The following is a 23,810-nucleotide window of genomic DNA, read 5'->3' as shown; positions in this document are numbered from 1 at the left end:
CGTGTCTATGAGGAAACTTGGCTTCCACGAGATTCACCATTGTTGGGTATGCATGGCCTCATCAGAGATACTATCTTTCTTTATGAGCGGAAATTGGTAATATCTACTACTAATCCTTGTCAGAGTGTGCAATAGACAGAGGCAGAAGGATACAAGATGACCAACGAGTGGACTGGGGTTGCACTGATATAGTGAGCTTACTCTGTATTGGCAAAACTTCTAAACATATCCAACACAAAATATCTAAAAAATTGGGAATAAATAATAAAATGGGCAAAATGTTGAGGGCAAACCATATATGTGCCTAGAATCCCTATTAATAGGGTGAAAGGGTGGTCAACCCGCAGCCAAGGCCTGGAGAAAAGTGGTAAGCAGGAGTAAAAGCATTTGGAAGGTGTGTAATAGGCTTGGACACCGAAGCGAGAAATCAATATCAACACATGAACACAAACTGCAACAGTTAAACTTGAAGAGAGAGAGAAGAGGAGAGTTGACACGAAATGGCGGAGTTCTGCTTCTAGATGCGCTGGCCCCAAAGACTAGTGCCCCTTTCTGTATTTTTTTCTTGGTTGATCACAAAACTACAATGGCCAAGGGTCTTCTCTCTCCGAAGTGCTCCCAAGCTTCTCTGCCTCCAATGCTCTTATTTATAGGTTACATGGGTGCCTTAATTTGATCTGATGGGTAAGTCAAAGAGCATAAATGCATGGAGCAAGTGTCATTTGTGTGTTCCATGAGCTTCTGAATGCTCGTGGACTTTTGCTTCAAGTAGGATCGTTGAATTTCCTGTGGTAATCGGAAACAAAACCACTCCATTTGCTCCAGAAAAGGGGCCTTCTAAAAAGAAGCAACTGGCAAGAAGGTATCCCAAAATTATTGACAATATATAGCCAGGGTATCGTCTTTTTACATCCTCAGATGGTTTCTAGCCGTAATCATGTCTTGCTCATACTACTCGGTCAACCATGCCTAAGTGAATTGTTTCTTGAACTTTACCCACATTTTCAAAGCTTTCTTGTACAAAAGCAAGGTCAACCACCATGTCTTCAGTATTTTCTTTAAGAAAAGACGCCCCCTTTCGTACTCTGGAGGGTTCTAAGAAGTTACAGTGGTGTCAACTGTTGTATGTAGGCAAGAGTTCGATGGAAATCCTTGAAAAGCATGAAAAAGTGTCAAACCGTATTGCTTGACCCCATCCTTGAACTCTTTGGTCCACTAGATTGCTTTTGATGGAAATCCTTGAAGCATGAAAAAGTGTCAAACTGTATTGCTTGACCCCATCCTTGAATTCTTTGGTCCACTAGATTGCTTTCGGTGCTTTCTAGACTTGTTCTTGGATTTTCTTTTCTTGCTTTTTCTTGGTCTTTCTCTTCTTCTTCCGCCCCTTCTCCTCCTCATTGGAACTGGAGGAAGAGGAGCTGTTTGAACTCTTTGAAGACGAAGAAGAACTAGGGTCATCCTCGAAGTGAACATGCTTCTTGGATCGACTAGCCGTCGTGAAAGTCGATTTCTAGCCCAAGTAACCGGGATAGTCTCTTGACATGCTTTTTTCCGAGAGTGCTTTTTGGCTTTCGTCATCTGACTGACTTTCTGTTCAAGAGTCGTCATTCTCTTCTTGGGAGTATAGTTTGTGTTTTTCTGCACCCCGCTTTGCTTTTGTCTTCAAGACTGACTTGAGAGGTGAGTGGATGGCCTTCTGCCATCGAGAGTGAATCTCATTAAGCGGATGATTCTTTAAATACTTCACGTAGTTTGGGTCCTTTGAGTACTTGATCATTTGTTTTGCACACGTGTGAACCTAGAGTTGATGCTTGAGCTTCTTTTTGATTCTCTGCCAGAAACTTGCTGTTGTCCTCTCGCGATTCCTTGGTAGGTGGCTTGCTCCCATTGAAATCTCCGTTGGTTCTTCCTCTTCTCTCATTGGGATTGGAGGGCTCTTTATCTTCCCGGAGACGGGTATTCGGTGAACATTGTACTCTCTGTCGGATTCGCTGCTAGAACCTAGGTGTGTTGTAGAAAAAGGATCGGATTCTTCGTAGAAGAAAAGTCGTCTTGGCTTTGATACCATTGTAACAGGCTTGACACCCAAGTGAGGGATCAATAGCAACATGCGAACAAAAATTGCAACAATTGAACTTGAATAGAAAGGAAGAGGAGAGTCGACAAGAAGCGGCATAGTTCTGCTGCATGTGCAATATCTGGACTTGTCCAAACCATTGCATATATTAGAGAACCTACCGTTGCACATATGGAACTTTAGACATGTAGACTATTTCCTCTTGTGTTTTTGGACACAAATGTTTGGTTAGTTTAAAGTGACTAGCCAAAGGTGTAGAAACTGGTTTTGCATTTTGCATTGCAAACCTTCTAGTACCTTCTTGATGTAATCCTCTTGAGATAGCTTTAGTGTCTTCTTCATCTTGTCCCTTGATATCTTCATACCAAGTATCCGGTTTGCAGCACCTAAATTTTTTATTGAAAAAGATTTAGATAACTCCTCTTTTAAGTCTTTGATATCTTGAATGTTAGCACTTGCAATTAGCATGTCATCAACATACAAGATTAAGATGATGAACTTCGCATCTCTCAAATTCTTCGTGTAGACATAGTGATATGAGTTGCATCTTTTAAATCCATGATCTAACATCTATTGGTCGAACTTTAAGTACCACTGTCTTGATGCTTGCTTTAGACCATACAAGCTTTTCTTTAACTTGCAAACCATTTTCTCCTTACCCTTTTCTTCATATCCCTTTGGTTGAAGCATGTAAATTTCCTCCTCCAAGTCATCACGAGGGAATGTTGTATTTACATCCATTTGCTCAAGATTTAAGTCATGAGTAGCCGTTAGGCTTAAGACAAGCCTAATTGAATTCATTTTCACAACAGGGGAAAATATTTCATAAAAGTCAATACCTTTCTTTCGAGAAAACCCCTTTACCACAAGCCTTCTTGTACCTTTTCTTCCTGTTGCCTTCTTCCTTGTACACCCATTTGTTTTGCAGTGCCCGCTTACCTTTAGGCAACTCAACCAACTCCCATGTTTGGTTGCGATGTAATGAGTCCATCTCCGCTTACATGCTCTTCGATCATTCTTCTTTGGATTCGTGTTGCATTGCTTCTTCATATGACTGGTGCTCCAGAATCTGAGATCAAGAGATGATTGAAGGAAGGAATGAACCTTTCTGGAGGTCTACTTGCTCTCGTAGATCTTCGAGGCATAGGTTGAGGTTCCTCATTTGGTTGTCCGAGTGATTTTTTGGCAAACATAGAGCCATGAAAGAAACACGTTGGAGAGAGAGAGAGAGAGAGAGAGAGAGAGAGAGAGAGAGAGAGAGAGAGAGAGAGAGAGAGTGTACAGTTTAAGGGACCACATATTGGCAATAAAGACATTAAGGAAGAGGGAGGGAGAGAGGGAAATGAATGATTTCTATTTCATAGACATATATGCTATCACTTCATCCAAGTCCACAATGAAATCATGTTAGGTACACACCTATCCTTGCTCAAAGAACAAAACAATATATATCCAAGTCCACGGTAAAGGCATATCAGGTACACACCAATCCTTGCCCAAAGAACAAAACAGATATCCATAATCACTATGTATTAGACATAGTGAATCTATTGCTTCACTTTCTTTAAGAAACAAGTCTCCTCTTGCCATGCATGAAAAAATCCCCCCCCCCCCCCCCCGGTCTACAACCAGTCAGTACACTTTGGGAGGTTGTAGCATGGTTCACACTCACGGGCCCTGCACTCAACTTTGAGATGGCTTCAACCAGTAGAATGATAGTGATACAGGAGGGCCGCTCTACACTTTAGCCTGCCACATAGCTTACCCCTCAAGAGTGAAGCAATGATAGAGAGTGGTGTTGGGAGTTCATTTGCGGCGTGACATTAAGGTTAATTTGGCGAGCTCAATGTTTTCGCATCTTCAAGGCTCGCCCTATTCCTCCAACGGAGACTATTCGCGACATTTGGCTGGAGCTAGTTCATACACTCAGGGGCTAGTTTGAGAGACTTTAGGACAGCTCGACAGGATAAGAGAGCACCGCGAGGCCTTCTTGCGACTTTGGCGCCCAAGACCCTTCTTCATCATGGTTCATGGCGCGCTGAAATGGTAGTACCATCCACGAGTGTGGCTTTTTCCTCCTCCCATTTCTTGATCTAGCCCTCGTGGTACATATCTTGTTTTTTTCGAGTCTCCCCACATACTGATATAGCCCTCTTTAGTAGGGGTAGATTGTAGCCCTTTGGACAGTTTTTAAACTAACGGAAGGATCTTTTCTTGGGGAAAAAAAAAGATACAAGGGGTTAGGATTTAAACATCCCTACTTAACCCAACTTACAGGAACCGGCCGAGGGGCCTCAATCCTAAATAAGTAGGACACACGCACACACCACCTCAATTTGCATGGAGATGATGTTGACGTGGTAGCATACGGATCAATCTGCGATTTTCGGAACCTCTGATGACGTGGCAGCAAGTACGGATCAGTCCTAAGGGTGCTAGCTTTTGGACCAGTTGCTTTTTATGTAACAGCTTTTGGGTGAGGCCAAGGGCCTTTAAATAAGTCTTGTGGGCTCCCTCTCTCTCGAATTATACTTGCGGGAGATGCAGAGCAAAGTCGTACCTTGTTGAAGCAATATAAAGGAATATCGAAAAGAGTGCCAGGGTTTGGGCCCAATGCCTCTCTTTCTTTTTGTTCAGGTTTTTGAAGTGCTAAACGGTTGTCTCAGTTTGTTCTTTCAGTTGGCATGTGGTGCTATCCCGTTACAGTGGTATCGGAGCTTCAGGCGTGTGCTTTTATGGAAGCATAACGGTCCCTCGAGCAAACACAGCAAGATGGCGCTTCCACAATCTACAATTTTCTTTTCCTTTTCTTGACAGAAAACCGGACTTACATTAACTTACGGACGGAAGCTATGGGGTTGCACGAGGAAGAAATGACAATTGAAGGAGGAGTTCGTTTTTGACCTAAAAAGCTCAAAAAACATGCTTTTTATGCTTTCCTATTTTGCAGAGGTCTCTAGAAATCTTTTCAACGGTTGAGAATTTGGATATGCAACAATAGTCAAAGTTGATCCTCTAGACGATTCCTACGCCTTGACATGAGCGGATTATGATTCCGACAATTTTGAAAAATTAGGGTTTTTAGTAGCAAATTAGGGTTTCTGCAGAAAATTTCAGCATATATAAAATTAATGTTTTTGGAAGCTCTTGTTATTTGTGTGCAGTTAACAAGTTTTAGGAGCGAGAAAAAATTATTTGGGAGCATGGAATTGGGCATCCACTCTGTTGCAACTAGGAGTACTATCTGTTTGAAGTTTTGCTTTAGAAATTGTTTGGAATTTGATTGATATGGATTTTATCTATTTTGAACTTGTATTGGTGCGGATTTGAGATTGTTTGGTTTTGATGTTGCTTTCTGAATATCTTCGGCTCGGGCTTTCCTGAGAGGAGTATTCATGTTTGATGTGAAACGTCCGAATGACGTAGATCGATGGTCTGGGGAGCGTTTTGCTGTAAGCTGGAAACCTCTGAACGATGGATTGGTGGTCTGGGCAGCATTTAGTTGTATTTGGAGCCTCCAAGTGAGGCATGTTGCGATATGGGGAGCGTTTGGTTGTATTAGTCCTCTAAGCTCATGGCTCATACCTTTTTAGGTTATTTGCAGGGGGAGTGACGAGGTAGTTGCATGAATACCTTCATGCCTAAGACCTTTTGTTTGGGAGGGGTGCTCATCGGCGCTTTTTTTTTAATGCCATGTGGTAACATGCATCTGTAAGCATCTGTATTGCATTGTGTTGTGTCAATCATTGAATATTCCTAATTGGGTGAGATTGCCTGGGTATGTAACTTTAGTGCATCGAGACATCCCTTCAAAAATCAACGCAGTCTGGGTGTGATGGCTAATTTTGCTATGCTAGAATATGAAGAGCTCCGATATGGAATGAGAAAACTGAATGACCCTTGGGATTGACCCTCGGATATTTTTGATCTAACTTGAGTTTTTTTGCAGATAAAATTGAGGACGATTATTCTTCTTTCAAGAAGGGGGGACAAATTGCTCACGTGTCAACCATTGAAGACCAAGAGAGTTAGGACTCCTTGAGCCTAACCCTAGCCAACGTGCAAGATCTCGACCGAGGGGCCTAAATCCTAGCAGAAGAAGAAGAAGAAGAAGAAGAACTCCTCACCAACTTACAGATTCTTGCCGAGTGGCCTCAAGATACAAGGGGGTTAGGATTTAAAAATCCTAACCCAACCCAACTTATAGGAACCGATCGAGGGGCCTCAACCCTAATTAAAGCAACACACACACACACACACACACACACACACCAACTCAATTTGTGTGGAGATGATGTTGATGTGGCAGCATACGGATCAGCCCGTGATTTTCGGAACCAAGTAATGACGATGCAGCATGTACGGACCAGCCCTATGGGTGCTAGCTTTTGGACTGGATGCTTTTAGACTTGATGCTTTTTATGTAACTGCTTATGGGTGAGGCCAAGGGCCTTCAAATAAGTCTTGCGGGCTCTCTCTCTCTAGCATTCTACCCGTAGGAGATGCGGAGCAAAGCCACAGAAGTTGTACCTTGTTGAAGCAATATAAATACCGAAAGGGGCACCGAGGTTTAGGGCCAGTTCCGTCTGGGAGTGGAACTCTACCACTCCGTGTCTCGTATGGATTCTGTTTCTTTCTGTTAGTTGGTTGAAGTTCTAAAAGTCTATCTCAGTCTGTTCTTTTAGTCGGCACGTGGTGACGTCCTGTTATAGCTTTGGATAATCTCTATGCTTCTTATGGATCTATCTCTACCACCAAGCTTACACATCTTGAGAAGGAATTGGCTGAGCTAACTATTTTAGAGAGTGACAACATCATTGAAAAGATTGGACGGTCCTCACGCAGCAAGCGGCTATTGGAGGAGTGTGGTATCCCATGTGACCAATCCAATTCACAAGCTCCTCGGTAAGTTTCCTTCATCATTCGAGAATTTGGTGACACCATTACTCTCTAAGTTCTTGTTACGTCCCTAGACATTAGGATGGGCACCTAAGCAGTGTCCGGCCAATGTGATCCATGCCCTTTGGGTAGGGCAAATGAAATCCTATAGATAGGACCATGGGCTCTTTGTGAGCTATCTTGTGTGATCACCACACTTGGTGTATAGACCCTTGGAAGGGCTTGCTAGGACACCCTAGCCATAGCAGCCATGGAGTTTCGAAATGGGTTTTAGAGGTTTTTGGAAGTTTCAGTTTATGTGTGAAATGTCATCCGGGAGGTTTTGTAAAGAATTTCAATATAAATGTTGCATGTATACTTGGACGTTGAATGATCATGCACATTGCACATGCCAAACTAAGACTTGTATCATGTAACAGAGAAACTCATGGCTTACTTGAAACTTGAAACTTGGCTTAGATGGGAACTACACGATCAAAAGTTTTGGTCTCCAAAGAGATGCGAGTTTCAGGAGCGTAAGGTTTTAGAAATGTCTAGCCAAGATTTTTGTGGGAAAAACGGGTTTTGTGGCAACTATGACCCAAGCTAAGGTGTGGGTTGGTTAATGGGACGCCAATCCTTGAGATGAGGCACTAGTCGGAGTAGGTGCAGGCTCCGAAGCTCGGGGGTGAGGGAGTTCGGCTCTTTGGTTGGGAGCTGAGTCAATTGCCCATCCCTTATGTTGTTTTATGTGTGTTTGGCTTGTGCATGTCATGTATGTAGGCTGGATTCTTGGGAAGCACTAACATTGGTATTAGGGAAACTTTTTGTTGCTCTCTTTCATATGGTATGGTGATGTGCACAAAATCAGTAGCGCTAATGGGCCTGTGATGGTCTAGCCTGATAGGCTCACTGCACTTCCAAATAAGGCGGTATGAGACGTTGCTAGCAGAGAAGTGGGCAAGGGAGGCTCATGCATGCTGGTGGTGGAATTCTATGGTTCCATTTTTTTCTTTTTTCCTTCTCTATGGTTCTCGTGTTTGGTGGTGGTGGTCGATAGGAGTCACATGGTGAGTGAAGCCTTGCTCTAGGCATCATGAGCAAGCGATTGAGGCATGCTAGGCTCTAGCATTCCTCACTACATAGCCAAAGTATGAGTTGTTGTATTCAGAGAAAAGAACTATGAGTGGCTTCTCTAGGGAGCCAGCTCGCTTGCATCCACTGTTATAAATTGGTTCTGAGGTACTATTTTTGTGGTCGGACGAAAAGAGTGGACCACCACAATGTGCAAGACTTGATAAACACATTGAATAACTAAACATGACATGAGAGTGAAGGGAGATGGAGAAGATGGTGGATTTGATACTTGTGCACAAAAGAGTCGGCAGCCTTGAAAGTTGAACTGCCACTATCAGCGCCCAAGTTGGGTATTTCTTTAAATACAATGGACAACAAGAATTTGCAAGCCCTCTTGAGCCTTCAGCCTTCAGACTTGTGCTCCAAGCAAACTTTGTGTGTAGATGTGTTAAAAGTGCCTACTCCAAAGACTCTTATATAGGTTCTACCCTGAAAATCTTAAAAGCAATTTCCTAAAAGCCTTAGGCATTGAGCCCTCACATACGTGTTGTAAAGCAAAAACAAACTCCAAATCAAAGGGGCCTAGTTCTCTTCTTGCTGGAGATCCGTAGACTCAGAGAGACTACCCTTGGGAGCAGAGGACCTACACATAGAGGATCCATACAGATTCAAATCACTACTTTTTATAGAGGGACTACCCAGTCACGCCCTCATTGGGGCATCCTTGTTTATCAGCCCATCCATTTCAGCTGCTCACGACGCCTGAGGATGTGAGGATCTTCACATCGTAGACAAGGTCTACATCGGAGGTCTTTCATAGGTCATTTGGGCCTTTGAAAGACGTTAATATACCCCCCCCCCCCCCCCCCCCCCCCCCCCCCCCCCCTCCCTCAACCACCAAACCCACCTTTCTTTGCTCATCGTTTTTGCAAGCACCCCACTTCAATGAGCTGCTTTTACCTTTGAGAGCTCTTTCTAGAACTATTGGTTACAATGAGAGTGAAAGTACAGTTTGCCACGTAAGGAGTGGCATATTAGGATCAGGTTAGGTGGCTTAGTCTTTGTCCTCACACATGTTTGCATACATATACAAAGTATGGACAAAGAACATTCTTCTATGTTTTGGAAGAAGTGGGGTGTGCATATGTTAGTATCCTCTCCACGTTGGCGATAATTTAATAAAACTTCTATTAATATTGCATGCTAGGTATTTTAAAGATTCTATTCGCTTACTTGCAATTGCTTCAAACAAAGCCTAACGATGATTTTTCTTGCTTGTGCAATGTAGCAAAAATGTTTGTGAAATTAAAACCTGCTACGATCACATTCTTGTCCATGAAGTACTAATGCTTTGAGCACGCTTTTTGCAGCAATATCCTCATATTTCGATCAAAGAGAACAACAATAGCGATGCAAAGAGAGAAGTCATTCTTAACAACAAAGTAAGTCAGCTAAGCATTATCAAGATGGTTTCTTGGTAAATCGTCATGTATTTTTGCTTTGCAGATTTGGTCTCCTTTTGGTGCAAGTCTTGGTGTTGAGGAAAAAGCCAAGGCCGGAGTGACAAGGCGACGAGTAAATCAAGGACAACAGAGTAACGAGGTAGGCTTTCTACTACCCCTTGTGATGAAATTGAGTCTTGTAGAGCTTCACAATCGTTCAGGTTTAATATCAAGATATTAAACAAGGGATTGAAGCTGAGTTTGATAGTGGCTATCATTGGCTATGCTAAAGAAGATCCAGTTGAGACAATTACATACTTGTTAAGGCACATCCTTTTGAAGAAAAAGTGCCAGTCTTGTTAGATTCGTTTTTTGAATGCTTAACGGTGCAAAAGAAAGCAGACCATTATAAATATGAAAAGTATGGGCATAAAAGAATCTGGTTCTTGTGAGCCATACAAAAAATACGTTAGCTATGGGAGATTATGATATTGTGTTTGGATGGTCCATTTGTTTATTGACCTTTTGTTTGAGGGGAGGCATGTTGTGTCAAGGTTCAACTGTTGCAGACATTCCCAAAAGAGTGCTAGGGGAGGGTTGGGGCCCCTCTTTTGCTCATGTCCCATACAAAACTCCACCTTTGAAGTATATATCTTATCTCTATGGTGTCACAAACTGCTGACGTGTCAAGCCATTGAAGAACGGAGCCAACTTGCAAGAGGGGCCTAAACCCTAAGTGTAGAAGCAGAAGCAGTAGAAGAAGTTTTTCCAACTTGCGAAGTCTTGCCGAGTGGCCTATTTTTAAAGAAGAGTTCACACCAACTTCTGGGACCCCGTCTGATGGGGCCTAAGTGAGCTAAAGGCATTAAAAAGTAACGTGGGGCCAAAAAAAACACAAATACACACACACACACACACACACACACACACAACGTAAAAAAATTGACGACGTGGCAACTTGTACGGAATCCCGGATTGTGTTGACATGCTAGGTGGCAGCTGTACGGACGTCCGTAATTTGCCTTGGCTGCTGACGTGGCAGATTGTACGGATTTCCGCAATATGTGTTGGCTGCTTTTGAGGATCTGATGCTTTTGAGTTTACTGCTTTTCATGTAACTGCTTTTGAGGCCAAGGGTCTTCAAATATGTGCAAAGGGCTCAGACTCTGACACACTTCAGTACGAAGGTGTAGAGGGTGGAGTACTGGCATTGTACCGAGTTCAAGCAATATAAAGAAATACTGAAAGGGATGCCAAGGTTTGGGACTAGTGCTCTCTTGGGGTGGAATTTCGCCACTCCCCGTCTCATGTTGTCTATCTCTTTCAGTTCAATTGTTATTTGAAGTGCTTAAAGTTGTTCAGTCTGTTCTTTTCCGTTGGCATGTGGTGCCCATCTCATGACAGTGGTATCAGAGCTTCAGGCATGTGCTTTTCTGAAAGCATACAGGTCCTACCAAAGAGCAGACAGAGCAAGATGGCACTTCCAAAGCTCATTGGAAATTTTATTTAAAGAATCTTCATGTCCCGATCTCGGGCTTATTAGCCACTCCCACCCTTACTTCATCGCGCATCATTCGTGCTCCCGTCTTCACCGCTCTATCTTACAGGGCATAAGCCATAAAGATCACTTGCAAGAGAAGGATCAAAGATTTTTCGAGCCGCTGTTTTTTTTCTCAGAGACAGTGCCATGAAGTGGTGGATGTCTATAGCTACCAAGCCGCACACTCCAAGGACTAGCTTCCAAGAAAATTTTTGCTCGAAGTTACATGCCTTTAGACATCGTTCTTTGGAGTGCAGCTTTTGACAGAGTGGGGTATCCTGAAATGCTTGCCACGGAAACTCTAGCAGATTAGAACTTGAAATTTCTCGACATCTCTCAGTAGGTGTCTCTCTCGAGCTGATAACCTTGGAGGTTCAATGTGATTGCTATGTCTTGGGACTACTAAAACCGGCCCGTAGGGCGGTAGGCGTTGGCTTTCACCCGAAATTCTTTACTTTAAACACACACACAGAGCACTTTGCGAAGAGAACCTGCGACGGGAGTTAACACTTGAATACACACACAGCTCGGAAGCTAGAATGCTTCGAGCAGACGCCGACAACCTGTAGGCCCCAAAATTGGCGTCCCTTTCGGTATTTCTTTATTCTTAAGGAGGGTAAATTACAAGGTAAGGTCCTGGGAATCCTTCACGTGTATCCACCTAGATACCATTTGATTTGGCCAAATTTCGGCAGCATAACAGCCCCAAAACTTGCGCGAAACCAATTCCCCTGCTGGAACTCGCTTGCATTGTCGTATACCCTCTGATTCCTGTCCAAAAACAGTAAATTCAGCACGCTGTATTTACTGGTTTTTACCCTGTTTTCAGCCCCAAACAGTCCCCTAACTGTCCTCTGCCAGTGGGGCACGATTCCCAATGGTCCTGGCGTCCGTATGGCTGAAAAACAGTGAAATTACAGCGCATACACAGCGCTGATTTTGCACCTGTACGGTGAGGTTATGACCCTCACCAATGCCTGCTTTGGAGCAGCAGTTAGCTACCCCTGTTCCTGCTCAAGGAGGCTCTTGCCTCAGCACAAAAGCATAAACCCACACAACTGTACATTAGTCAAATGAGTAGCCCTCTTGTGGGGCATCACATAACTGCACGTAGGGGAGAGAGAGAGCAGTGTGCAGTGTGCAGGGCATCACTCCTAGCACCACACTGTACATGAGAGGGAAAGGAAGCACTCCATAGCTCTTAACCTGTGACAGGTTGCAAATGAGGCCTCTCCCAGTATAAAAATCAGCGCCCATTTTTCTGCAAGAGGAAAGTTCACGAAAATGTGACACTTGCCGCATTTTCAAGCATTTTCCCGTTTCGGGTTCGCCGCTGAAAAATATCCCAACCGACGCGTCAGTTGACTTCGCGGCAGAGTTATAAAATGTTCCCCTAGTCATACCGGAGGTAATGACGCGAACACATTTCACGGCCCAAAATAGCAGTTCCCTAAATTTTAGGAGATGCTTCCGTTGGGCTCCCACTGGTCTTCTGACCATCTATCCTCATTGGGACCGCATCCAAAAATGCAATGTGGCCCAACTGTCGGATACTTTTTGTTGGTAGTCCCACCTTGACTTTACGCCTTAATTGAGTTCACTTCCTAGTATCCACCAACTTGCTAAGTGCGACGGGGGGACCTATATGATCTTGCTTTGAGCCTAGACATCCTCTTACCATACGAATTCCAGTGCTGACCACTTCCCGTCTGCGGGTGAATCTACCGTTCACATTGGCCATACAATGTCCGACCGTTTGCTACTTCAAAAAGAGGGTCTTAAACAAATAAAATAAACCCCATTGGAAAGAAACCAACAACCAAGGTTAGCAGTTGCCACATCTCTGTGACATGGTTAATAACTGCCACGTCCTCGTGACATACCCCCCTCTTGAAATCGCAAACGTCCTCGATTGCATACCATAAATACACGCCACTGATGATCTTGTGCTATTAACACTCTTTTATCATCGCATGTATCCGCAAGAAAGGTCGTAATATACATAGATACAAATGACTTAATGAGGCCTTCATACTTTTGCCATTTCCATCTATGGCACTGAATTCATATGTACATTTGATGTACTAGCTCTATCATTACCCCTCCTTTGCACACGTTGGGTTGGGGCATAAGTAGGCTGTAACCCAAAGGCTTCAAGGTAAAGCTGCAATACATTTGGTGACTCTGACAGTTCATGCTCTTCCATCCACTTTGCATCCATAGGCGGATAGTTCTTGAACTTCACCAAATAGCGTCTTGCAACTTGTCCTTTAACTTTTCTGTCCTTATGTGCCAAAACTTGCTTAGGTACCTGGATCTCATCAAGTTCCTCAACTTCTGGCTGATCCTCAACTAGCATATCTTCTGGCACATCACCCACGAAGGGTCTTAGAAGACTCACGTGAAACGCATTATGAATCTTCCACGCATCAGGCAATTTCAGCCTGTAAGCCACATCGTTGATCTTGTCAAGCACTTGAAAAGGCCCATAGTAACGCATGCTGAGCTTAGGAAACAGCCGTTCCTTGCCCTTCATCTTCTTTAACCTTGCCTTTTTCGAACCTTAAGAGAACCCAATCACCAGGTGATAGTAGCAATTCACGACGGTGACGATCAGCAACCTTTTTCTGTTTTGCCTGAGTCTTCTCCAAGGCAACTTTAATCTTCTTATACATCTCATTCATGTTCTCAACATATCGATCTGCCTCAAAGATCTTGTCCTTTGTGTGCAAAATGGGAGGAACCTTTTTGCCGCCTTCAATAATTTCAAAAGGTGCTTTGCTAGTAGACGAATGCACCGTATTATTGTACGCATACTCAAGCATAGGCAAATACTGTTCCCACTTGCCCTTATTATCTGACACATAGCATTTCAGCAGATCTAAGACAGTAGAATTGGCCTCTTCTGACTGTCCATCAGTTTGTGGATGAAACGAAGACGAGAACTTGAGCGTAGTACCCATGTTCTCAAACAATCCTCTCCAGAACAAACTGGTCATGCGAGGATCACGATCACTGATAATCGATTGTGGCATACCATGGTACTTAAACACATTGTACATGAACAAGCGTGCCATCTGATCAGATTTTATCTTCTTCTTGACAGGGATAAAATGGGCCTGCTTGCTGAACCTGCAGATAATGGTCCATATACCATCATTCCCTGTTGGCGTCCTTGGAAGATCAAAGATAAAGTCCATAGCAATGCTTTCCCATGGCTTATTCGGAATCGACAGTGGTTGTAACAACCCTGGTGCCTTTTGCCTGTCAAACTTGACCTTTTGGCAAACTATGCATGCTTGCACAAAGGCATCCACATCTCTCCTCAAGGTAGGCCAATAGAAGAACGTCTCTACCGCTTTAACTGTTGCATCTATGCCACGATGCCCTGCATACGGTGGGACATGACTCTCTTCCATGACCTTATGTCGCAGTGGCCTAGTGACACAAAGTCTGCCATGCATCATCATAAAACCATCTCTGAGGAGGTAGTGCTCGTGATGTTGCCCCTCTTGTAACTGTTCAAAGATCCTTGCAAAATCTTCATCAGCAGTATACTGTTCCTTCATGTCATCTAACTCATGATGATAAGGAATTGACACAGTTGAAATTTGTGGCTTTCTTGATAACGCATCAACCACAACATTCTTCTTGCCTTCCACATGCATAATCTGGAAGTAGAACATGGAAAGAATGTTTGCCCATCGCATATGCTTTTTGGATAACTTTGACTGTGTCAAGAAGTATCGCAAGGTTTGATGATCTGTTTGGACAACAAAATCAGCACCTAAGAGGTAGTGCTTCCAGCTAGAAAGCGCATGAATCACGGCCAAGAGCTCTTTCTCATAGACTTGCATAGTCCTCTCTGGCCCTTGCAAAATTCGGCTTTCATAGGCTACTACCCGTCCATCTTGCATTAGCACTGCTCCGATGCTACTGCCACACGCGTCACACTGGACCACAAATGACTTCCTGAGATCTGGCAAAACAATAACTGGATCTGAAGTCAACTTTTCCTTTAAGAGACTAAAAGCTGAAATCTCTTTTTGGGTCCATCTGAAAGTGACCTCTTTCTTTTGTAATGCGTGAAGAGGCGATGCTATCTCTGCAAAATTTCTGATAAACCTTCTATAGTAGGAACACAATCCCAAGAAGCTTCTAACATCGTGCACAGTCTTCAAGTCTGGCCATGTCTTGATAGCTTCGACCTTTGCGGGATCCATTCTAACACCATCCTTTGAGACTATGTGGCCCAGAAAGTGGATCTCTTCAAGGAAGAATTCACTTTTCTTAGGATTGACAAGTAACCTGTGACTGCGCAGCTCTTCGAACACAATGGTCAAGTGACGCCTATGCTCCTCTTCATTCTTCGAATACACAATCATGTCATCGAAGAATGTTCCAACAAACTGTTGATGCGAGCGGAAAATCCGGTCCATCATTCTGTTGAACGTGGCAGGAGCATTTGTTAGCCCAAACGGCATCACTAGAAACTCATAAAGACCAAATGTCGTTCTAAACGCTGTCTTGTACACATCCTCTGGGCTTATACGAATCTGATGGTACCCACTCTTAAGGTCTATCCTGCTGAAAATTGCAGCACCCTCTAAACGATCAAGAATATCATCAATGCGAGGAATAGGAAACCTATTCTTGATGGTATTCTTATTCAACGCACGGTAATCAATACACATGCGCCATGAGCCATCCTTCTTTTGCACTAGGAGCACTGGGGAGCAAAAGGGTGAAGAACTAGGCATCAGCCCCTTCTCTAATAACTCCTCAACCTGGCCCATAATCTCTTTCTGTTGCTCCGCACTAACCCTGTAGGGAGGTCTATTTGGTGGGCTACACCCTGGCACCAAATCTATCCGATGGTCCTCAGGTCTCTCTGGCGGCAATTGCGACGGTAATGAATCAGAAAAACAGTCACTAAACTTTTGCAAAAATGCTGACCTTTCTTTATCTAACACAGATAAATTTGACTGATCCCTATCTGAGACATCACGTGCAAAAATCAAGTACACAGAAAGATGATTCTTTATTACAGAAGTGATAGCAGAAGCAGATACAATAGGGACTGACTCTCCTTTAAGCTTTACATCCAAGATGTGAGTTTTGCCCCTATGCTGTACAGTGATCTTTTTGTTGTAGGCATCCAAGATTCCATGCACTCGGAACATCCACGGGATCCCCAACAAGGCGTCACAACCTTCCAGCGGCATGATGTAAAACTCTTCAGTGTCCACATACGACTGAATATGCAGACGCAGTTTTCCAATGATGGGAGTAACACACTCTGAGTGGCCAGGACATGCCAACCCTGCCTCTGCTGTGTACCCCATCTCTTCAGCTTTGATGCCGAGCTTCATAGCTAACTCTGGTGAGATAAAGTTGGCTTTGGCACCTGGATCAAAGAAGATGAGTGCCATCTGATCCCTAACTTTACCCCATGCCCTGCATAACTCACTGGCATCTGTGCTGGGCCTGTCACCCACCATGTCTGGCACTAAACCTGCCGTGGGTTTAGGCTTCTTGCCTTTCTGGTCTTCTTTATCCTCTGAGTCAGCTGGCCTTTTCCTTTGTGGACAATTAATAGAAAAGTGACCAGGCTGCTCGCATATAAAGCATTTGTTCTCAGCCATTAGGACCTTCTTTTCCTCGAGCGACTTGTGCACAAAAGGCTGCCTTTTTTGTTTCTTTGCCTGCGCTCCAGAAGTCCCGGCTGAATCCTTGTCTTTGGTGGCCTTTTCTGACCCCTGTGATGCATCAGGAGCCGTCTTCACAAAGGGCTTCTTCGCTGAATTTTTCTTTTGCTGCCCTCCTTTGTCACTGCTCGGAAATCCATTGTCCTCTCCTTTCAACAAGGCAAGACCAGTGTTCGCAACTTCCATAAGCTGAGTAAGGGTAGCCACTCTGTTCTTTGTACAGTAATCGCGAAGCCCTTTAGGCAGCCCACAACAGTACTTCTCTCTCTGCTCTGTCAATGGCACAAATCTGTAGGAGGTCACTGAGAGTAACGCTTTACAAAACCTCCTATTGTACTCCAGCAAGCTCTTGCACGAAAGTGCCGTAAGCTGGTGCCAATCTGTCAGGACATCGGCTTCAAATTCATTTGATAGCCAAGCAGATGCAAACATTTGCTTGAAGTAAACCCAAGTGGCGGGTGCCTGTCCTTGCATTAACAATGTCGTCCACCATGTAAGCGCATTGTCCTTTAAGAAAGTGGAAGCTTTCCTGACCTTCGAGGCCTCTGTAAAATTCCCTCCCGCATAAGCTATATCAAACTGCTGGAGGAAAGTGAGTGCCTTTGTCTTATCCTCGAAACCACTGAAGGTACTGAACTTTACTGCTGCACCACCCTCTTTGTAAGCCTTCGGCTTCTCTAGTGCCCCCAAGTTGTCATACGGGATGGTCTGCAACATGGGCACTGTACTAGGCATGATCGGCACGTGTTGGCCATTCACATTTTGCGTCGGAGGTGCGATATCTGGCTGCTGTCCAGAAAAACCAGCCATACCAAAATGAGCTTGTGGCACCCCAAATTGGCCCTGGTTGCAGTGGAAACCTTGCTGCATGCCGATAGTACCATACATGGGGTTTGGCATGATGTCTTGCATACCCCCGAACACTGTTTCTGGCATGTACGGCTGACTTCCAGACGCATACCCAGCCATACTTTGGAACACTGATCCACCCCCGAAATACCCAGGATGTACCGTGGGTGGTGGAAAAACTGAGTGCATAGCCTGGTATCCAGCTCCGTGTCCATTCAAGACAGCATGCTGGCTCTGAAAGGTGGCGGGCTGAACTGGCATAACCTGTGGAATAGGTGTTCTAGCCACCTGTTCAAGCACGGGAGGAACCTGCTTTGGAGCCCCTGACTCCGCAACATGCGAGTGTTCCCTTTCCTCCTGCGCCTCATGAAGTACCTGGGCTTGAGCTTCAACAAGCTCCATATGCGACGTAGGTTGCCTATTTTGCTGTTGCATTGGTGGCGCTGGCAAGAATTCCATAAACCTCGGATTCTGCACCAGCTGCGAAAAGACATTCACTGCGGCAACTAACTGAGTCTTAAACGCATCATCCTCAAGTTGCCCTGTCATAAAGCCCTGTACTACTGGAGGGACATTCACGTTGACAGGAGGTACAGACTGACGTGGCCGTGAGCTCTCGCCAATCTCAAAAACCATAGGAATCTCCTGCCTGTCCTTTGGAGAGGAACCCTCTTCCATAATTCCCTTCCCCTTGTCGGTCATAGTGTAATCCCCGCGTTCTTGCACTGTGTGTCTTTACCCTGAACAATCCATGCTCACTCTTTGAGGAAAAAGTGATTGATATCCCGGCAATGGAACCATGAAACCGGCCCGTAGGGCGGTAGGCGTTGGCTTTCACCGGAAATTCTTTACTTTAAACACACACATAGAGCACTTTGCGAAGAGAACCTGCGACGGGAGTTAACACTTGAATACACACACGGCTCGGAAGCTAGAATGCTCTGAGCAGACGCCGACAACGTGTAGGCCCCAAAATTGGCGCCCCTTTCGGTATTTCTTTATTCTTAAAGAGGGTAAATTACAAGGTAAGGTCTTGGGAATCCTTCACGTGTATCCACCTAGATACCATTTGATTTGGCCAAATTTCGGCAGCATAACAGCCCCAAAACTTGCGCGAAACCAATTCCCCTGCTGGAACTCGCTTGCACTGTCGTATATCCTCTGATTCCTGTCCAAAAACAGTAAATTCAGCACGCTGTATTTACTGGTTTTTACCCTGTTTTCAGCCCCAAACAGTCCCCTAACTGTCCTCTGCCAGTGGGGCACGATTCCCAATGGTCCTGGCGTCCGTATGGCTGAAAAACAGTGAAATTACAGCGCATACACAGCGCTGATTTTGCACCTGTACGGTGAGGTTATGACCCTCACCAATGCCTGCTTTGGAGCAGCAGTTAGCTACCCCTGTTCCTGCTCAAGGAGGCTCTTGCCTCAGCACAAAAGCATAAACCCACACAACTGTACATTAGTCAAATGAGTAGCCCTCTTGTGGGGCATCACATAACTGCACGTAGGGGAGAGAGAGAGCAGTGTGCAGTGTGCAGGGCATCACTCCTAGCACCACACTGTACATGAGAGGGAAAGGAAGCACTCCATAGCTCTTAACCTGTGACAGGTTGCAAATGAGGCCTCTCCCAGTATAAAAATCAGCGCCCATTTTTCTGCAAGAGGAAAGTTCACGAAAATGTGACACTTGCCGCATTTTCAAGCATTTTCCCGTTTCGGGTTCGCCGCTTAAAAATATCCCAACCGACGCGTCAGTTGACTTCGCGGCAGAGTTATAAAATGTTCCCCTAGTCATACCGGAGGTAATGACGCGAACACATTTCACGGCCCAAAATAGCAGTTCCCTAAATTTTAGGAGATGCTTCCGTTGGGCTCCCACTGGTCTTCTGACCATCTATCCTCATTGGGACCGCATCCAAAAATGCAATGTGGCCCAACTGTCGGATACTTTTTGTTGGTAGTCCCACCTTGACTTTACGCCTTAATTGAGTTCACTTCCTAGTATCCACCAACTTGCTAAGTGCGACGGGGGGACCTATATGATCTTGCTTTGAGCTTAGACATCCTCTCACCATACGAATTCCAGTGCCGACCACTTCCCGTCTGCGGGTGAATCTACCGTTCACATTGGCCATACAATGTCCGACCGTTTGCTACTTCAAAAAGAGGGTCTTAAACAAATAAAATAAACCCCATTGGAAAGAAACCAACAACCAAGGTTAGCAGTTGCCACATCTCTGTGACATGGTTAATAACTGCCACGTCCTCGTGACAACTACCATCGCCGCCAGAGGAACACTGTCTGTCCAAGAGCTGAAGGACCATGCTGTGGTCAGCTACAACCTTATGGAAGGAATCTAACCCTAATTTTTGGTGCAGGTTTAAGGATGGAAAGTCAGTCAACTTTTTGAGCTCGACTGATGTCGAGATTTCTTTTTAAGTTTGAGTTCTGTTTGAGAACTTGTTTGGTGATCCTGTTTGGAATTTGTTTGAAATGGATGGTATCTGTTTTGAATCTATCTTGGTGCCGATTTGAATTGTTTGATTGGTTTTAATACTGGTTTCAATGATTGGTAATTTTACTCCCGGGTGGAGTAGTGAGAAATGATGTTTGAGTGCTTTGCGGGGGGAGGGGGGAGAGTATTGAATGTTTGAAAATGTTGTTTTAACTCATGGCCTAGACGTGGATGGTTATTTACGGGGGGAGTATTAAGAAGTCTGAGTAGTGGTTACTCTAGCACCTCCAAGCGACGCAGGCTGCGATCTGGGGGGCGTTTGGGCCTCTATATCTCCCGGCCTGGACCTTTTTAGGTTATGCGGGAGGAGTGATGAGGGAGTCGTTGAATATCTCCTGGCCCGGACCTTGTTAGGCTATGCGGGAGTGTTCGTCGGTGGCTTTATGTTTCTGTGTTTTGTAACATGCATATGTGAGCATCTGTGTTGCATTGTGATGTGCCAACCATTGAATATTCCTTATTGGATGAGATACTTCTGGGAAACCAACGACCCAGGATATCAAGAGTTTTGATCTGGAATGAGACTCCTTATTGGATGAGATTCTTCTAAGAAGCCAATGACCTAGGAAATCAAGAGCTTCGATCTGGAATGAGAAAACTAATTGTCCCTTGGAATGACCCTCGGAAATTTTTGAGCTAACTCGAGTTGTTTTGCAGATATGCTGTAATCGCGGACGATTGCTTTCTTTCAAGAAGGGGGGATGTCACAAATCGTTGACGTGTCAAGCCAGTGAAGAATGGAGCCAACCTGCAAGAGGGACCTAAACCCTAAGTGTAGAAGCAGAAGCAACAGAAGATGTTTTACCAACTTGCGAAGTTTTTCCGTAATTTGCCCTAGGCCCCCTTGGCTGCTGATGTGGCAGACTGTACGGATTTCCGCAATATGCGTTGGCTGCTTTTGAGTGCTAGCTTTTGAGGATCTGATGCTTTTGAGTTTATTGCTTTTCATGCAACTGCTTTTGAGGCCAAGGGCCTTTAAATATGTGCAGAGGGCTCAGTCTCTGGCACGCTTCAATACGAAGGTGCAGAGGGTGGAGTACCGGCATTTTATTGAGTTCAAGCAATAGAAAGAAATACCGAAAGGGGCGAAAAGGTTTGGGGCCGGTGCTCTCTTGGGGTGAAATTCCACCACTCTCCATCTCGTGTTGTCTATCTCTTTCAGTTCAATTGTTATTTGAAGTGCTTTCAGTCTGTTCTTTTCCGTTGGCACGTGGTGCCCGTCTCGTGACATATGGCCCCTTCCTTCATCCATGTGACGAGCCAAGATGCGTTTATCATTATGTAGTAGGGTTAAAATTGTCCTCACTATTTGGGTTGCCAATGCACACTCTACTTTTATTCCTTTAGGTAGTACCCCTCCAAGGATTGTTGGTTTCAAGCTCCCTCTCAATGTCCCATTGCGTGCGAAAGCCCTTGGGACACGCGTAGACGTGCTCGTTTTGCTAAAAACAATCCAAAACAGAGAATTACAGCCTGCTGTGTTTTCTTTGCAGGTTTAGGGTTTTGCACCCAAACTGCAAGAGAACACCGGGGAGCCTCGGGGAGGCCTTAGGATGCTTAGACAGGGTTTTGGGCACTTGGCAGTGACAAAACAAAGAATTGCAGCACAATGAAATTTTGTTACAGCTCACCAGAAAGCTTCTAAATTGCGAGGGAATCCGTCCTAGATAGGCACTTTTGATCTACAAGGGATTTGGCGGCCTTATGTTGCCGAAATTGGGTCAAAAACTTGCAATTTTAGCCCTCGCCAAGTTTGGACAGCTTTTTGAGATTTTTATCTACGTGTTAGGGTCATCTTTTTTCAATTGAATAAAGAAATACCGAAAGGGGTGTCAATCTTTCGGGCTTGTAGGGTGTCAGTCTTCGTGTGCGCAGTGACATTCTAGTCGTTGGATGAATATGTGTTATCTTTTCTTCTCAGTGCTCTGTGTAAAGTTAGGCTTGCCTTGCTTGCGTTGGAGGACGGCTACTAGCACTTGCCGCCGCCTTCTTCGTGGTAGTCATTGAGCTTGCCGTCGCATCACTGGTTGCAATGGAGGTAGAGGGAGAAGGGTCGTTGTCACGAGGACGTGACAACTGCTAACCTTAGTTGTTGGTTTCTTTTCAATGATTTTCGTTTAATTTTTGAGACCCTCTTTTTGAAGTTGCATGGCTAGTGTGAAACAGTAGTTTCACCCGCAGACGGGAAGTTGGTCGGCACTGGAATTCGATTAGTAAAAGGGTGTCTAGGCTCAGTTCAAAGTCATTCAAGTCCCCTCGCCGCACTTAATAAGTTGGTGGATACTAGGAAACTAACTCAATGGAGGCACAGTGCCAAGGTGGGGTCACCCAGAGAAAATCACATGAGAACTGGGCTACATTGCATTATTAGATATGGTCCCAATGGCGAAAGATGGTCAGATGACCAATGAGAGTCCAATGGAAGCATCTTCTAAAATGTAGGGAACTGCTATTTTGGGCCATGAAGTCTGTTTGCGTAATTAGCTCCAGAATGACAAGGGGAACATTTTATTGCTCTGCTGCAAAGTCAACTGAAGTCTACGCACCAGTTGAGATATTTTAAGCTGGAAGTCCAATGGGGAAAAAAGTGCCATGTGGTGGCTCAAAGTGACTTGCCAAGCTTGCTTGAAGAGGGGGCGCCTATTTCAAGAGAGCTGATTTTTTATCATTAAGTGACTACAGAGTGTGTGTGAGTAGTTGGTGCAGGTGATGAAGCTGCAATCAAAAGCTTGCTTTCTCCCTTGCTCTATGTAGCGTGATGATTCCTCTCTCACGCACCTCTCTCCCCTTTTGAATACAGAAACGTGATGCCCCGCTCGAGGGCTATTCATTTGTATGTACAATTATGTGGGTTCATGCGCGATTGCCGAGGCAAGAGCCTCTTGCACAGGTACTGGATTAGGTAGTTGCTAATCCCCCGCGAGTACAAGTGAATTTGGAGAGATTTCACGCGAAAATCTTGTCCGATTCCTAGGGCAAGTAGCCCTACAGGTGCGGGACCTCGAGGACTTGCTACGGATGCCACCGGCTCGCGAAACGGAGCCCAAAACGGACAAATACAGCCTACTGTGTATTTTTACAGGTTTAGGGTTTCGACCCTATTGGTCCCTAATACTCCCAAGAGGTCCGGGGACTCGAGGGGACCGTTGTCCAGGTGTTCTGGCGCATTTTCAGGGCAGAAAACAGAGAATTCAGCGTGTTGCAGATTCTCGCCAGGTTTTGCAAAGTGTCCCTATGCGTCGGGAAAGTCACCTATTGTGTGGGGGTACTGTCTGTGAACCGTCCTAGTACAATTATGCTGCTGAAATTGGGCCAGATCAGGTCATTTACAGCCCAAATTATGCGGGGCAGCTCGTAGGAGATCACATGTTTTATTCCCTCTTGAAATATAATAAAGAAATACCGAAAGGGGCGCCAGTCTTTGGGGCCAACAGGTGTCGGCGTCTGCTTGGTAGTACTCTAGCTTCCATGCCGTGTATGTTGAAGTGTTAATTCCCGTCACAGGTTTTATTTGCAAGTTTTTTTGTGTCCTAAAGTCTAAAGTAAAGTTTCGGGTGAAAGCCAAAGTCTACCCCCCTATGGGCCAATTTCAGTTGCTCATATCCTCCTCCGAGTCGGTAACATCAGTTCGGGTGCCACTATCTCCTCTTGGGCTCTCTTTATCTCCACCTTACGTGTTTTCAAGGGGAGATAATTCTTCTTGCACTCTTCCAAAATGTC

At 44.8% G+C, this 23,810-nt stretch overlaps 1 protein-coding gene across 5 annotated transcripts in view; it reads left to right on the top strand.

Moving 5' to 3' along the window:
• Positions 1-23,810, top strand: part of SNI1 (negative regulator of systemic acquired resistance (SNI1)) — a 109,498-nt gene that overhangs the window by 1,103 nt on the left and 84,585 nt on the right. For 3 of the 5 annotated variants that reach the window (XM_086524817.1, XM_086524819.1, XM_086524818.1), the window contains exons 4-5: positions 9,403-9,474; positions 9,539-9,634. The exons of the other annotated variants lie outside the window; for them this stretch is intronic. In XM_086524817.1, coding sequence (XP_086380943.1) covers positions 9,403-9,474; positions 9,539-9,634 — 168 coding nt within the window. The remainder of the gene's footprint in view (positions 1-9,402; positions 9,475-9,538; positions 9,635-23,810) is intronic. 5 annotated transcript variants of the gene reach the window in all.

The sequence above is a fragment of the Adiantum capillus-veneris genome, chromosome 12, assembly GCF_014529385.1.
Source record: "Adiantum capillus-veneris isolate H3 chromosome 12, ASM1452938v2, whole genome shotgun sequence".
Classification (NCBI taxonomy): domain Eukaryota; kingdom Viridiplantae; phylum Streptophyta; class Polypodiopsida; order Polypodiales; family Pteridaceae; genus Adiantum; species Adiantum capillus-veneris.
This window is presented reverse-complemented; position numbering and strand designations above follow the sequence as displayed.